This window comes from Cicer arietinum, chromosome 1 (genome assembly GCF_000331145.2).
Source record: "Cicer arietinum cultivar CDC Frontier isolate Library 1 chromosome 1, Cicar.CDCFrontier_v2.0, whole genome shotgun sequence".
Lineage (NCBI taxonomy): Eukaryota > Viridiplantae > Streptophyta > Magnoliopsida > Fabales > Fabaceae > Cicer > Cicer arietinum.
In genome coordinates this window covers 17,735,615-17,752,602 of record NC_021160.2, presented here as the reverse complement: position 1 = coordinate 17,752,602, position 16,988 = coordinate 17,735,615, and the positions used below count along the sequence as shown (strand labels likewise).

General features: G+C 29.9%; 1 protein-coding gene across 2 annotated transcripts; it reads left to right on the top strand.

The window, feature by feature from the left end:
* Window positions 1–3,117: 3,117 nt before the first annotated feature.
* Window positions 3,118–13,181, top strand: LOC101508393 (respiratory burst oxidase homolog protein E). Of its 2 annotated transcripts, none has more exons than XM_073364830.1 (14): window positions 3,118–3,943; window positions 5,069–5,231; window positions 6,487–6,535; window positions 6,676–6,789; window positions 7,788–8,210; window positions 8,641–9,024; window positions 9,567–9,662; window positions 10,299–10,414; window positions 10,502–10,672; window positions 10,895–11,054; window positions 11,138–11,326; window positions 11,875–12,003; window positions 12,102–12,176; window positions 12,701–13,181. In XM_073364830.1, exons 1-14 carry the CDS (start codon window positions 3,331–3,333, stop codon window positions 12,740–12,742), a joined length of 2,724 nt encoding a protein of 907 aa, XP_073220931.1. In that variant the 5' UTR covers window positions 3,118–3,330; the 3' UTR covers window positions 12,743–13,181. The 2 variants fall into 2 exon arrangements, with proteins under 2 accessions (XP_073220931.1, XP_004488138.1); XM_004488081.4 differs by having other exon boundaries at window positions 3,119–3,943; window positions 12,102–12,180.
* The last annotated feature ends 3,807 nt before the right edge of the window (window positions 13,182–16,988 follow it).

Here is a 16,988-nt window from a genome sequence, read left to right as displayed (position 1 = left end):
TATGTTTTTGTGATTAAATGATATAATAAAATAAGAAATGTGTTCTTAAAAATAGAAAATGTGTTTTATAAATTAAGAATAATAATAAAATGTAACTAATCCACATGAAATCTTCTACATCATCTTTTTTTTGGACACATCATTAAAAAAATGACAATTCATCAAGTTTTGGACTAAGATTATGTTTCGGGATCAAAACTGGGGGGACTTTTTTCGTAATTCAGCTAAAATAAGGGGATTAAAACTGCAATTAAGCTTAAGAAAAATAAAAGCTTATCATATGAGTTTATTTTGCAGAAAAACTAAACTGTTGATTTTTTTTTTAAATGGATGCAATACAAAGAATCTAATAAGAACAAAATTAGAGGAAGATAAGTAAATCGATACCTTAGTGTTGAACTGGTTTTGCGGTTTTATCAAGTTCAAACTGTCTACTACTCCCTATTTTTGTCTACTCTCTCTCTCTCATTCTCTCTCTCTCTCTATCTATCTATCTATCTATCTCTCTCTCTCTCTCTCTCTATATATATATATATATATATATATATATACTCTCGATAGTCCTCTATTTTCATTCCTTTTTTTCTCCCCCTATTTTTCTTTCTCTTTTAGTGTGAATTATTTATAGATTTTTTGGGTGTAGGTTACAAAAGACAAGGAAATAATTATGAATTGATCACAATTATACTAATTTTTGTTATTAATTCATTTCTTTTCGGTTTCTTTTCATTCAATTATATACGTTTTGTTTATGTTTTAGAAATGAGTGAAATGTTTGAATAGAAATCAGAGGCAATCAAGAACCAAAAGCAATGAGGACCAGAGGCAAGAACTAAAAACACCTATGACTGTCTAAAGTTTATAGTCCTAATTATTTATTTTTATTTCATTTTTTAATATATCTTTTTTATTTATTTTAAGGGCATACAATGTTCAAAAAAAATATAGCGAACAAAATTAGGTGTCAACACGTTCTTTTCTCTACAACGTCATTTTGTTGAGGTGTTCTAAAGGAGGAGAAATTATGTAAAATATCATTTTCTTCACCAAAGTTTTCGAAATATTGATTTTCAAATTCTCCATCGAGCTCATTTTGAATAGTTATATAACAATATTTCTCATTTTGCACTTGTTTACATAACATAAAAAATACTTTGTGTGACTCATCCTGGTGGGTGAGAATTTAACTCATGTCCATCTACTATAGTCGTCTATAATGACCAATGATTTTATCTTTTTGATTTCCCCCAAATCCAACATATCCATCTTTTTCAAGTGTTATGTCTAGGAACATGTCTTTCTTCCGTCATGTGTGGTAAACATCTACTATTTGTGTATCATGATTGGTGTTTTAACTCTATTGCTAAATAAGTCTGCAACACAAATAATTTTACCATTAGGTATTCATATATTTTTAGGGACTTTTTGATTAGTTTAGGAAGATCTTATATTAGTTCATTGTTTACATGGCCATTGTTTGATTTTTCTTCTCCTAATTGAAAATGAATCTATATTTATCACTTTTTGTAACTCAGATAGATAATTGAAGTTTGATTTCTTCTATCTATGTCGTTTAAAAAAAAAAATATTAAAATCTTCTTTATATCTTAACGAGTTGCATTTTATCAAAGAAACGTAAAAAATTCAATGTATTTTTTTTGAGTTTATTTGATTATTTCAACACAAATATTTTTTATATATATTCATCGAACAATCTTAGTTTTCCTTAATTCTTACGTACTACATAGCATTACTAATATCTAAATAATGAGGAGTTCTTTGTCTTGAGAGAAATTCATTATATCTCTTCACTATGGTTGGTTTTGAACATTAGTTAAATGAATTATCATTTAATATAGTAGGAAAAACATATATCAAATTAAGTAAGTATTGTTTTGGTATTTTTTCTATTGTACATGTATTCTTCGAAATAAAAATAAAAATATGAGATAAAAGTTTTAATAATCAAATCAAACACTAACTTTTTCCTCTTAATTTCTTCAGTTTGGATAAAATATTACATAATTAAAATATATAAAAATTAAACAACTAATTTTATAACAGATACTAATTATTTTAAATTCTACATTTTATTTTTTCTTTTATTCAAATTAATAAGTTTGTGTTTGCTCTAACAGTTAATTTTTTTGTTTAATTTTTATTAATATCACTAAATAAAAAACATAGTTATATGATTTTTAATAACTTAAATACTTTAGTTTATTATTTTTATAATTTAATATTAAATATTTTTTTAATATTTTTTAATTGTATTAAAATAATATGATATTTTATGATTTATCAAATTATTTAATTTCAATGTGAATTAGAAATTCGAATACAAAATAAATACATAAAAAATAGTATATTTGGTTTTACGGAACTATTTCACGACGGAAGACAAGATTTGTTGCGAATTTGTAAAATTACAAATCATAGAGTTTAACCAAATTAACTTTTCCACCGTAATTTTCAATATTTCCAAACACATACTAAAATTGTTATCTACGCAAATACAAATGCTTGGAAGCAGATATTTTTACAAACTACGGATACCATAGTACTATATCTAGAAGCTACCCACTGTGGTATAAAAAAGTCTCTAAATAATTTAAATTTTTTTCCTTCGAGAACCCAAAAATATATCTAGTCTATGAATATGTTTGATTTTTTTTTTCTCACTTTAAACTTAATTTTTAAACAACAAACGCATTTTGATTTTTTTATTCGGATTACATTAAAATTACGTTTTTTATTTGCATGATTTTTTTTCAATTTATTTTTTATTACAAATATGATTTTAAAAAGTAAATATTTTTTAATAAATACATATATTTAAAAATACATTTAATTATATAATCTAAATAAATTTCATTTTATAAAATGATGTTTGTAAAAAAGTATATCCAAACATAAATTAAGTCAGAATAATATCATTTTTATATAAAAGTACAAAATGAGTATGGATAATTTAAACTCATATTATGTTAGTTATTTTGAGTAAAAGGAAAATAAAGAAATTGAAGAACTCATTTCCCAACTACTCTCGTAGATGCGTCAAGAGCAAATGGCGTTGAAATCGTGTGCACAAATTCGTTGATAAGTATCTGTCTTGTTTTCCAACCTTTGCATTGCCTTTCTTTTCTTTTTTATTTATACACAAACTTCTTCACGCCCCAAACGTGGTAACCATTAACCCTCCTTCATTCTTCTAGTTACTCTTTCTCTCTCCAACTTCTTCAACTTTCCAATCTCAAACAAACTTCTCTCTCTAAATGTTTCGCACATTTTAGAGAGAGAAATAACAGTTCTCTATCCAAAATATTTTCGATGAGAACGTCGTCGTTTGCTAAGTGTACCACTAGCGAATTAGACTTACCGGAAAATTTCGAAACATCATCGCCGACGGCGACCGGAAGACATGCTTACGGCGCAATGTTACCGGTTTTTCTCAACGATCTCCGTAGCAACCACCACAGAGAGCTCGTTGAGATAACCTTAGAGCTCGAAAACGACGCCGTCATTCTCCGCAACATTGCGGCGGCATCTTCCGCTCCGAACGCATCTCCGTCATCAAGTCACGACGCTGGAGATGAAGAAGTCGTCTCAAGTGTTGGCGTCGGCATTATGAGGAGTCTGTCAATTACGTCAAAGATTCGGAAGACGTTCCCGTGGCTGAGGTCGATGTCTTTGCGATCATCGACTTCGTCGTCGGAGAGTATCGCCGCGGTGGAGGATCCGATAACCACGGCGAGAAATGCACGGAGAATGAGAGCCGAACTTGAACGGACGAGATCGAATGCCGAAAGAGGTTTGAAAGGTTTGAGATTCATTAGTAAGTCTGGTGAAGCAAGTGATGAGTTATGGAGAAAAGTCGAAGAGAGGTTTGAATTTCTTGCTAAAGATGGTTTGCTCCATAGAGAAGACTTCGGTGAATGCATTGGTAAGTTATCTTTTTTGGATGCTAAGAAAATAGTTGAACAATAAATGATGGAATATTTCTGGTACATGAAAATTTCACTTCATACTTACTTTAATTTCACTAAGACTGCAAGTAATTACAATTTACGTGTAAGAAACAAGAATAATTAATGTTTTATTTCCGTCTTTTATGATACTAATTAAGTAAAAAAATTACTAACAGAGTTCTAAACACTCCAACGACATTTTGCTAAAGAAAAAATATTAATGGAATAGATTTAATATATTGATGATGTAATAAAATAAAAAAATATAGAAAAAAAATATTAAATGAATGTATGTGTATTATTATTGAATTAAGTATTCATTAAATTAAGTTACATATTTTTTTTTTTTATAAAAAGTACTGTCATTAATTGAAACATGAACCAAAATTAGGATTATCAGGTGAAATTGTACTTGAATCATCTAGACGAAGCTTTTAATATAAACTTTGTAAATGAAAAAAATATGAAACTCCAAATATCGAATTATAAAATAATTAATAAAATTGAGATTTCACTCTTTAAGCTTTTCAAAAAAATATAATTTAAGGTTATAAAATTGATTTACTTTTTAGAAAAATTATGTAGAAGCTATTTATGATTTGATTATCAATTATTTAAAACAATATATATTTAGAAATTTCACTTCTCTAAAATGAGTGTTTCTACAGTTTTAAAATGATTTTTGTTTTAACAAAGAAAATTTGTGGCCTCGCTTTTTTTAATGCACATATTTCAATATTATTCCAATCAATTTAATAATATATGCACTACTTTCAAATTATGACATTCTAATATACATTTATGAAAATTGTTAATAGTCAATGCGGTTAATGAAGACAATTTTATAAATTTATTTCATTTATTTATTTGTTTTATCTATGTAAACAAAACTTTAAACGACAATTATTTTAGAAAAACTGAAATAAAATGTAAATTGAAAAAATCAAATATTTATATTTCAAGCGGCTTCTCAAACATCTTGATGTTTTTATTATATTTTAAGTAGTTTTCATGAAAAATGAAACAAAATGGGTGAATATATAATTTTATTTTAGTTTAATAATTATATTGTTGGTAAATATTTGGTTAATGAATTGAAGGAATGGAGGATTCGAAAGAATTTGCGGTAGGTATATTTGATGCATTAGCTAGGAGGAAGGAAAGAAAAACAATGAGCAAGATAACAAAAGAAGAGTTGCGTCACTTTTGGTTGCAAATTTCAACCCAAAGTTTTGATGCCCGCCTTCAAATTTTCTTTGACATGTAAGTAATCTGTCCCTTTCCACGATGGATCACCCTCTATTCTCTTTACAATCATTATTAAAGGAACAATAAAAATTACCTAAGTTAAAAATAAATAAATAAATTAACTAAAGAAAGTACTATGACTATTGAGGCCTAAAACAATGTATGCAACGAGTCGTCATTTTTACAATTATGATCAATAATATTTTATTAAATTATTAATTAAATTTAAAAATATTTTGAAGCCTAAAGTAAATTTGAAACATCTAAAAATGTCTTCTAAAATTAAAATATTTATAATTAATCTAAAATAAAATTATATCTATTTATGATTAAACTGCTATTGTAAAATAAGAGTAAAATGATATTTTGTTAATACAAATAAAAAAATTGGAAAGATAAAAGATGATGAAAAAGCATACACATGTTTCAAATAATCTAAAGGAGAACATTATCCTTTCTTATTTTGTCATTTTGTTTTTAATTTGTAAATGAAATAATAATAAAAATTATATACAACAATAAAGTTTCATGTTCGAATTAAAACATAATATCTAACTTATCGATATATCGGTTAAACTAAAGCTTACGAATTTCTTTTTTTTTACATGTTATGTTGTTGTTTCAAATTATTTGTTTTTTGATAATATCATTTCAAATTTTAAGCCTGTTTCAAAATTTAAATTGGCCTACGACTTCGGAACACATAAGATATCAGTGAAAGCTAAATATTAGACCAACTATATTTACCAAAAAAAAATAAAATAATGGACCAACTATAAGTATATAATTCTTTTAAGTTGAAGTCTAAATTAAGGGTTTTACTTATATCTCTTGGACAGTGTATAAGTACCAGCATATACTTATATTATTGAATATATTTTGTAAATAAATTTCATTTTAAAATTTAACTACAGCTTGACAGTTGGCCCTCAACTATTTATTTAATTTGGAACTGAGATTCATTATACCTATAAGTGTTTGTTTCTAGCTTTTTGGGTTTGACTAATGCATTTTTTTTACCTATATATGCATTATTGAATTAAGGTACTCTGTCACATTAAACTATAAACAAAAAAAGTGAATGTATTAAATTCAACTTTTTTTTTATATTTAAGTTCAGAGGAGAGGGGTATTATAAAGTGTGTAAACGTGTGCTTGTCATTGTTACTCTTTTACCTACGCACAACTGCTTTTTCTATGGAGAGAAAAAACTTAATTTTGAAATCAACGTTTACATGTTAAATTAAAAATTATTTTCGTTTAATTACAGGGCAGACAGTAATGAAGATGGAAGAATTACTAGGGAGGAAGTACAAGAGGTATGATTTACATAATATATTCTACTTAATTTTCTTATTGCCGATAAAAAAAAAATCTCATTGCTGATATGATCCTAAAGATAATTAATTATATTATTTTGATCATACACTCTGTTTTCAATTTTAATGTTAATCAACAGCTTATAATGCTCAGTGCTTCTGCAAACAAGCTATCGAAGCTAAAAGAACAAGCTGAAGGATACGCTGCCTTAATAATGGAAGAATTGGATCCAGAAAACTTGGGTTATATCGAGGTAAGAGTGGGAGAATTAGTGTAATTGGAAACTTAATAAAACAACATTGAAAGAAACTAACCATTGGTTTGTTTCAACAAATTAATGAGATTTTTAAGTAAGTGACTCACCATTTTGCATCTTAAATTGTACTTCCTTAAAATGAAAAATAAGCCAAGACACTATCAGAAGAAATGATGTATTTATTTAAAAATTGTGATTAAATATATTAATTTTTTAAATTTTAATTTCAGAATACCATATATTAGATAATTTAACATCCAAAATTATAAAACAACAAATAAATACTATTTATTGAAAATAATTTTTACTTTATTTTTTAAAGAGTTAAATATATTCTGATCTATTTAATAGGAACCTTTTGTATTTACTCTCTACAAAAAAAAATTATTTTATGTTTAGGTTCTATTGTTTCCACATCAGTAGGAATGGTCCTACTATCAATTTTGTATTTTTTGGTTACCGGAAAAGACACGTATACCGTCAAGCCTCATTTTTTTAATTGTGTTGACATTCTACTGTCCATGAGATAAGTTAATATATATTGAATAAATTATTAAACATTATTATATTTTAGAAACATAAAGTACAATTAAACAAAATAACAATGATGCATTAACATATTAAAATATGATTTAATGGATGTGTACTTTTAATGTAAAACTGATGATTAAGTTGTTATTATTTAATAATGATTATAATCATATCGTAAGTTGATGAAATCAATATTTCCGTTAGTATAAAATTAGTTAACAATAAATTGATTTGCATGACCAAATTTTTCATTAAAGTGAATAAAACTACAATGAAAAAAACTGGTTTGAGCAACATAATAAGTACTAACTCTCTTTTAATGTATTTGTGTATCCATAATTTAGGAGACTTCATTGCCTTACCCTTACAATTTTAAGCAACATAATAATGATTAATTATTTTTAATGTGCTTGTGTATCCACAATTTTCATTAAGCTTTCTTAATCCTCTCTTTTTATTTTCAGCTATGGCAGCTAGAAATGTTGTTACTAGAAAAAGACAGATACATGAACTACAGTAGACAACACAGCAGCACAAGTGTAGGCTGGAGTCAAAACATGACAAATTTGAAACCCAAAAATAAATTCCACAAAATCCGCAAGAAACTCCAATGTCTTGCATTAGAATATTGGAGGAGGGGTTGGATTTTGTTACTGTGGTTATTTACCACATCTTGTCTTTTTACCTGGAAATTTTACCAATACAAAAACAGAACAAGTTTCGAAGTCATGAGTTATTGTTTACCAATAGCCAAAGGTGCTGCAGAGACGTTGAAGCTCAACATGGCTCTCATCCTTTTACCTGTTTGTCGAAATACATTGACATGGCTTCGCTCCACAACAGTTAGGAAATTTGTCCCATTTGATGACAATATTAATTTTCATAAGGTAAGAGGGGTGTCAAGCTCAAATAAGATGTGTTAAATAGTTCATCATAATTCATAGATTAACATAAAAATTATTATTGAGAGGAAAAAAGTTTTCTTACAAGTAATAATTTGAGCTTATAAATTATAGATGATTTTAGCGGAATCATGTGGACAATTTGAATTTTAATCAATTAGAGAAATATATTAGAAGTTCCGTAAGTATAATTCAGTTGGTAGCTGTAAAATAGCTGCAAAATATCGATATGTAGAAGTTCAGATTTGAACTTACAATTCTGTACTTCTCTACACTAAAAGTGCATTTTGAGGCTAGTCACTAAAATATACTTAAACAAAAAAAAGAGAAGTGTAGGCTCTAATTGTATTGGCTTGTCCTTACACATGCAAATTAATTGCCAATTTGATCTATTTTCTCTCTATCCTTTTTACAGATGATAGCATTTGCCATTGTTGTTGGAATAGTTGTCCATGCAGGCAACCATCTCGCATGTGATTTCCCTCTTCTCGTAAACTCATCTCCAGAGAAATTCTCACTAATATCTTCTGATTTCAACAACAAAAAGCCCACATACAAAACACTTTTGACTAATGTTGAAGGTGTGACTGGAATTACAATGGTTACTTTGATGGCTATATCTTTTACTTTAGCAACTCATAAATTCCGGAGAAATGCAGTAAGGCTTCCTCCACCCATCAATGCTTTGACAGGCTTTAATGCATTTTGGTATTCACACCACCTTCTTGGTCTTGTCTACATTCTTATGTTCATCCATGGTTCTTTCTTGAATTTAGCCCACAAGTGGTACCAGAAATCGGTATGAACTTCAACCACAATCTTCTAGTTTTGTAATTTGAACAACTAACTAAAATTTCACAATTTTTGCGATGACTTTTTAACCAGTTAATACAATTTAAATATATGGTTAATTATGTTTAATAGATATAATAGGTGTCAAAACTCATTAACTATGAATTTGAGTGTGATTAACCACAATTATCAACAATTCAAATCTACACATAGTTGAAAATTTGAAAAAATTATGGTTATTTGCGTCCAAATTTATAGTAAATAAAGGTTTTTTTAGAACGATCAATGTTAGTATTATATTGAGAAAGTTGATCGAACCTTTGACATCTTTATCACTCCACTCCAGTCCTGCGATAGATGAAATTACTTGATAGTTAATATGTTTCCACTTTTGATATATCTATTAACCATTTATTGATCATCTTAACCATTATTTAAAAATTGTTGTCTAAATTTAGTTGTGCAAAAATCATATATCTAACCTTAATAGGTGTGGGAAAATTGAAGATGTTTAAAGTACACCAACATATTTTTCCCTTTTGATGTTAGACATGGATGTATATCTCTGTTCCGTTGTTGCTGTACATTGCAGAGCGTACTCTACGAACTCGTAGATCACACCATTATGCAGTAAAAGTTCTCAAGGTAATAAAAACAAATTTGCATTCTATTATCTACAATTGTTGATTGATGCACCATGAAAAACTAAATGACCGTTTATTTCGTAAAAACATTTCCCATTTTTATTTCTTAAAAAGCAAACTGCTCCGAAGATCAAGATTGATTATTTTTATATTGTTGCTGATATTTTGAAAGGGAGGATGTGATTCCACTTAAGACACACTAGTAAGTAGAGCTATATAAACAGCTTAAGTTATGCCAAATAATCAGAAGTTGTTATTTTACGGTAATCAAAGACATATTTAAATCATACTATTCATATTCAATTTAGAATCAGCAGATATATGCATTAGAGGATTCCTTGTTTACCACAATCAAGCGAATTAGAACGTTAGATCAAAAACTGAAAGTACACATTTGATTTGGATAATTCAAATCCAAAAATTCAATTTTGAACCGAATCATCCAACTTTAATTTGATGGTTCAACTTAGTTAAATGATACGAATGTAGAATTTCTCGACAGTAAGGAATCCAAATAGTAAGGGAATTTCAGACTCTCTTTTACTTTCCTAGACAGCTATAGTGACATTTGTCCTTTTGATTACATAGAATGGGAATAACTATTTTCCATATAAATTCCCTAACTTTGACCTTGTAGGTTTCAGTGCTACCAGGGAATGTATTTAGCTTAATCATGTCCAAACCAACTGGATTCAAATACAAAAGTGGCCAGTACATTTTTTTACAATGCCCAAAAATCTCTCCCTTTGAGTGGTGAGTGTTGTTCTACTCTCATGTTTATTCTCAATTCATCATCAATCTTAAAGTACAATAATACAAACAAACATATTGAATTTTTAGGCATCCATTCTCCATTACATCAGCACCAGGAGACGAGTACTTAAGCGTTCACATTCGCACGGTAGGAGACTGGACGCAAGAAGTTAAGATACTTTTCACCGAAGATGACCACCCGCCTCCTGTTAACTGTCACGCAACATTCGGCGAACTAATTCAAATAGATCAAAGAGGGTATGTATAGCCCAGAGTTTGACTTAAGCCTTTTTATCAAACTCTGTAATGTCTACGTGACTGCAATGCAATCACGATTGAGGCTGCATCAGTCACATTTGATAATGATTCTTTACAATGTCAAATATTGCCATGTTGCTGCAATTTAAAACCTTGACTCCTATTTTTTAATGCTTGAAAATTACACATCTGTAAATCATTCAAACTAGATTTTTATTACAGACAGCCGAAGCTGCTCGTGGATGGTCCATACGGAGCTCCAGCACAAGATTACCAAAATTTTGATGTTCTACTTCTCATAGGATTAGGAATTGGAGCAACTCCCTTCATTAGTATTCTCAGAGATCTTCTGAATGACAAGCGAACGATTGACGAATTAACGGTACAATTCATACTTCAGCTTCTTTTCGCTAATGTTGATTTCATTTTACCATCAGCTATCAATTTTGATAAGGTCAAGTGCAGGACTCAAACACAGAAACAAGTAAATCAGATGAGAGCTTCAATAGTTTCACATCTTTAAATGTAACACCAGGAAGAAATAAGAGATCACAAAGGACTACAAATGCTTACTTCTATTGGGTTACTAGGGAACCAGGATCTTTTGAATGGTTTAAAGGTGTAATGGATGAAGTTGCAGAAATGGACCACAAAGTAATTAAGTTTCCACCTATCAATAATTTATCTAATATACTATATAAATTAATTATTGTGCCTTGACTATATAACTTTTTCATGCTAAATTATAATGCTTAAAGGACATATGAAACTCTAATTATGATCGATGAGACTTCTCCAATGTTTAATTTAATGGTTCTCTTTGTTTTTACAACTAAAACACTAATCTGATTGATGTCGGTTCAACGAACTGAATTTTTAAGAACACATTTATTTTTATCAAACTGACATTGATCGAGGTATTGTATCTAGCGTAAAGATTGCAAGGATCATTTAATTATACTTTTGAGAAATATCATCGATCATTTTGAATAATACGTGCAACTGTTTCAAAAAAAATTTGGAGTGCAATGTGATATTATATTAATATACAAAGAGATGTATGCATAAATGTCTTTTTAGACCATCCGCACATAGTTATTAAATTCTATATATATGATTCATATGAAATAAAGTTTAGTCTACTATCTTGAAGCTGTTTAATAACTATTCGTGTTTCCTATTTAATCTTAACTACTTATCAGGGTCTAATTGAACTGCACAATTATCTTACAAGTGTCTATGAAGAGGGTGATGCAAGATCAACCTTAATCACAATGATCCAAGCATTAAACCATGCCAAACATGGTGTTGACATTCTTTCAGGCACTCGAGTGAGTTATTTAGTACTTTAAGAAATATTTCTATTTCAAGTCATAGCGACCTCATTTCAAGCTGGAACATAGCAATTTTCATTGTTTTTCTATCACAGGTGAGGACACACTTTGCTAGGCCTAATTGGAAAGAAGTTTTCAATAAGATAGCCTCTAAACATCCGTATTCTACAGTAGGTAAATAATTACTTGCATAACTATTCCACTCAAAATTATAATATTGCATTTTCAACTACAATCAAATAAAATAATTTAAATATAATTTTAGTTCACCTAAATATAACGCTTTTTTTTTTAATTCATATAATTTTTTTTTATAAGCCCCTATAAGTTTTGTAGTTGGGTTGTAGTCTAAGCAAATTAAACAAATGTTAATTCTAGTCTTTGACATTATTTTATTGGGTCAAATATTATTCGGAGATTAAAAGCTAACAGTTTTTAAATTTGCAATACTCGAATCTAAACCAAAAACTTACAAAGATTAAAATTAAAAAAATACTATAATTATTATAATTAAAATCATATTTAAATAAATAATAACTCTTTATAAGAATAGATATCTATTGACGCCATACGTAACTTTGAAATTATTAAACACGGTAAATCAATAATTTATTTCAAAATTATTTGTAGAGTCAATGGATCTCTCCAATAAAATAATATTAGTAATTTTTTTAACAAGCAAAATGATTTGCAGGGGTGTTCTATTGTGGGATGCCAGTGCTGGCAAAGGAACTAAAAAAGCTATCGCTGGAGCTGACCCATAAGACAACCACACGCTTCAACTTTCACAAGGAGTACTTCTAAAATCGGAGATCAAAATTAAACAACTTTTGTTTATTCTTTTGTAACTATCAATTTAAAGGGGAAAATGGCACATATGTAATTTTAATGTGTGATATACAAATACAAACACCAAATCTAATAAAAGAGAAAAATATACAAAGATTTTAGTGTATAGCAAACACCCCCTTCATGAATGTTTTGCACATGGCAAAATTTCATTTAGCTGCCATACAAGCATAGTACAACTACAAACACATCTGAACATGTGTCCGATCAAAGTGTTATGCAAACTTTAAGGCCCATAGGGTGTGTTGTTGTCTAGATATATGAAGTGCTTCAAATATCTGCCATAAGAATTGTTGAGAATAATATAAATAAATATTTTGAGAGTATTTATTTAAATTTAAATATATTTAAAATAATATATTATTATGATATATAATTTATATTTATGTTTAAATTTGTTCTTTATTTTAAAAATATGAGATGAGATTTTACATAAAAACAAAGAGTTATCTATACAAAATATATTTCATATTGTTGTGAAAAACGAAGATCAATGAGTGATTAAACAAAGATCGTTCTTGGTTTTGTCCAGAAAAACGCAGAATGATTGAAAACAGAAAACGGAGATTGATCAAAGATTAACTCATACGTCTGGGGGACTGGATCCGACTTGAATTATCACTAGTTATGAAATGAAAATGTTTACAATGATAGAATTTTCTATGCTGCCAGATTTTTTGCAACTTGTAAAATCTGCAACTTTTTGCACACTATATCTTGATCTATGTCTTGCTTTTATATATAGTTTATTTACAACATTTTGAGTAACAAATTAACTAACTAAAGCAGTTACAAGTAGTTATAGCTAACTAATTAACTGCGGAAAACAGTTTGCCTTCTTAATTTGAGTACCACTTTTAACAATTTTCCACCTTGGTACCAAATGAGAAGCTTCAGCTTGTGATTCTTCAAATCAAATCGTCTTAGTCCTTGATCTCAATTTTTGGACTTGATTTGCAACATATCCAAACAGCGTTTGAATTTGCTAAGTGTGACAGGTTTTGTTAGCATGTCTGCAGGATTATCACTTGTGTGCACCTTTGCCACATGTATCTCACCATTTTCAATGACATCTCTGATGAAGTGAAGTCTGATGTCTATATGATTGGTTCTTTCATGATACATTTGATTTTTACTCAAGGGAATGACACTTTGGCTGTCACAATTTATGCACACAGACTCTTGCTTGACTCCAAGTTTTGCGATTAATCCTTTTAGCCAAATTCATTCTTTCACTGCTTCAGCAAGAGCAACATATTATGCTTCTGTTGTTGATAAGGCCACTATATGTTGAAGATTAGCTTTTCAACTCATTGTGTTGTTAAACACAGTGAACACATAACCTATAAAAGACCTTCTACTATCTAAATCTCCATCAAAATCAGAGTCTACAAATCCTTGGACTGGTCTTGAAGTTTCTGAGCTTTTGTTGTATTCCAAACACATGATTTGAGTTCCTTTTAGATACCTTAGAATCCATTTGACAGCTTGCCAATGACTCATCCCAAGGGTTTCTCATAAACTTGCTAGTGACATTTACAACATGAGTTATGTTTGGCCTTGAGCAGACCTAGCATACATGATACTCCCTATGGCACTTGCATATGGTATATTCTTCATGTCTTCTGCTTCCAGATTTGTGTTTGGTGACATGGCTGAAGAAAGCTTGAAATGAGCTTCTAATGGAGAGCTCGCTGCCTTTGATTCACACATATTGAATCTATTTAGAACCTTTCAAATGTAGCTCTCTTGGGAAATTATCAAGTTTCTTTGCTCTCTGATTATGATGATTTCCATTCCTATGATCCTTTTGGCTAAACCCAAGTCTTTCATCTCGAATTATTTCTTCATCTAACCCTTCAATTTTTCTATTTCTTTCATACTTTTAGATGTTATTAGCATGTCATCCACATATAGCAGCAAGTAAATGTATGTGACTGATGATACTTGTTTACAATACACATAATTATCAAAATTGCTTCTAGCATACCTTTGACTGAGCATAAATGAATCGAATCTCAAATACCATTGCCTTGGTGATTGCTTTAGCCCATAGAGTGATCTCTTTAGCAAGCATATTTTAATCCTCCTTTCTTTGAGTCCTAAAGCCATTTGGTTGTTGCATTAAGATTGCTTCATTCAGATCACCATGGAGAAATGTTGTTTTGACATCCATTTGCTCCAATTCCATGTCAAAGTGTGCTACCATGGCTAGAATTATCCTTATAGATGCATGTTTGACTACAGGAGAAAATATTTCATTGTAGTCTACACCTTCCCTTTGAGTGAATCCCTTTGCTACTAGCCTTGCTTTGAACCTGGATGGTTCAACTCCTAGAATTCCCTCCTTCCTCTTGAAGATCCACTTGTTGCCTACAATTCTGGACTTGGCTGGCTTGGGTATGAGTTTCCAAGTATTGTTCTGCTCCAATGATTTCAGCTCTTCAGTCATAGCTAAAATCCATTTGTCTTTGTCTTGAGACTTGACAACTTCATTGTAGTTCCTGGGATCTTCTTGTATAATCTCTTCAGCATCATGGAATGCATAGTTGATCATGTCTGCATAGCCATATCTTTGAGTGGGTTGGGATGTTCCTCTTTCTCTATCCCTTATGAGGTTATAATCATTTGATTCCTGCTCTGAAAACATAGCATGTTCTGTTGGGTTTGCATCAATCTTGTCTTGTTGAGCCTGCTGTTGTTCTGAAGTCAAGAACGTCCTTGACTTTTGTTGATCTTTCTCCTTTTATGTGGCTAAAGTCAAGAGCGTTCTCTGTTTTTCTGCAACTTTCTCCACCTCAAGATCAAACCTCTCAGTTATGTCTTGTTGAGTTTATTGTTGTTCCAAGAACGTTCTCCGTTTTTCTCCATCTTTCTCCACCTCAAGATCAATCCTCTCATCTTCAATTTGATGTGAGCCTTTATTTGCAGCATTGTTTACAGACTTGTATAGCTCAACCTCATGAAACTTAACATCCCTGCTAATGATGCATTTCCAACTTTCGGGACACCATATCCTATAACCTTTTACACCACTTGGATATCCAACAAAACACCCTTTCTTGACTTGATGGGCTAGCTTCCCTTCATTTACATGGTAGTATGCAACACATTCAAATACTTTTAGATGATTGTAGTTTGCAACATGCCATGTCCACATCTCTTGAGGGGTTTTGAGTTCAATTGCAATAAAGGGACTCAAATTTATCAAATAACAAGTTGTATGGACAACTTCTCCCCAAAACTGTGCAGGCATCCCTGCATTCGACAAAATGCATCTCATTCTTTCAAGCAAGATTCTATTCATCCTTTCAGTTAGTCGATTTTGCTGAGGTGTGCTTCTTACAGTCCTATGTCTCTTCACATAATTCAAGAACGTTAGGCAGAATTTAAAACTTGTAATGCTAAAATGAACACACACACTTGTTAACTCGGTTCAGAGATTAACTCATATGTCTGGGGGTTTGGATTCAACTTGAATTATCACTAGTTATGATATGGAAATGTTTATAATGATAGAGTTTTCTATGCTGCCAGATTTTCTGCAATTTGTAAAATCTGCAGTTTTTTGCACACTATATCATGATCTTTGTTTTGTTGTTATATACGGTTTGTTTACAACATTTTGAGTAACAAACTAACTAACTAAAGCGGTTGCAAGTAGTTATAGCTAACTACTGCACAAAACAATTTGTCTTCTTAATTTGAGTATCACTTTTAACACTTATGATTCTGTTTATACAAATAAAAACAAAAAAACCCTATCAAAAGTTTAATCTATTACTTTGCTTGGCAACAACAACAGATAGTATAATTCTTTTTACCAGTCTTGATAAAAACTTGGTTTTTTTTTCTCGACGTAGGTGATATCTTTCTCGACTCTATTCTTGGAAAATCTACAATTTGATGCATGATGACAAAAACTTTTTGACATCATAATACTGAGTTTGACGTTTATCGGCGAAATATCTTTTCCATAATTCTCACATCTTCTAACTTTTCACAATTTCTATCGTAATTAACTTTGGATCTTAAAAAATCACAGAATTTGACTTACTTTTTCTTCTCATGGCAAATGTTTTGTTGCTCTAGAAAACGTTTGAGAGGAATTTGTAACCGGAAAAGGAGAGAGT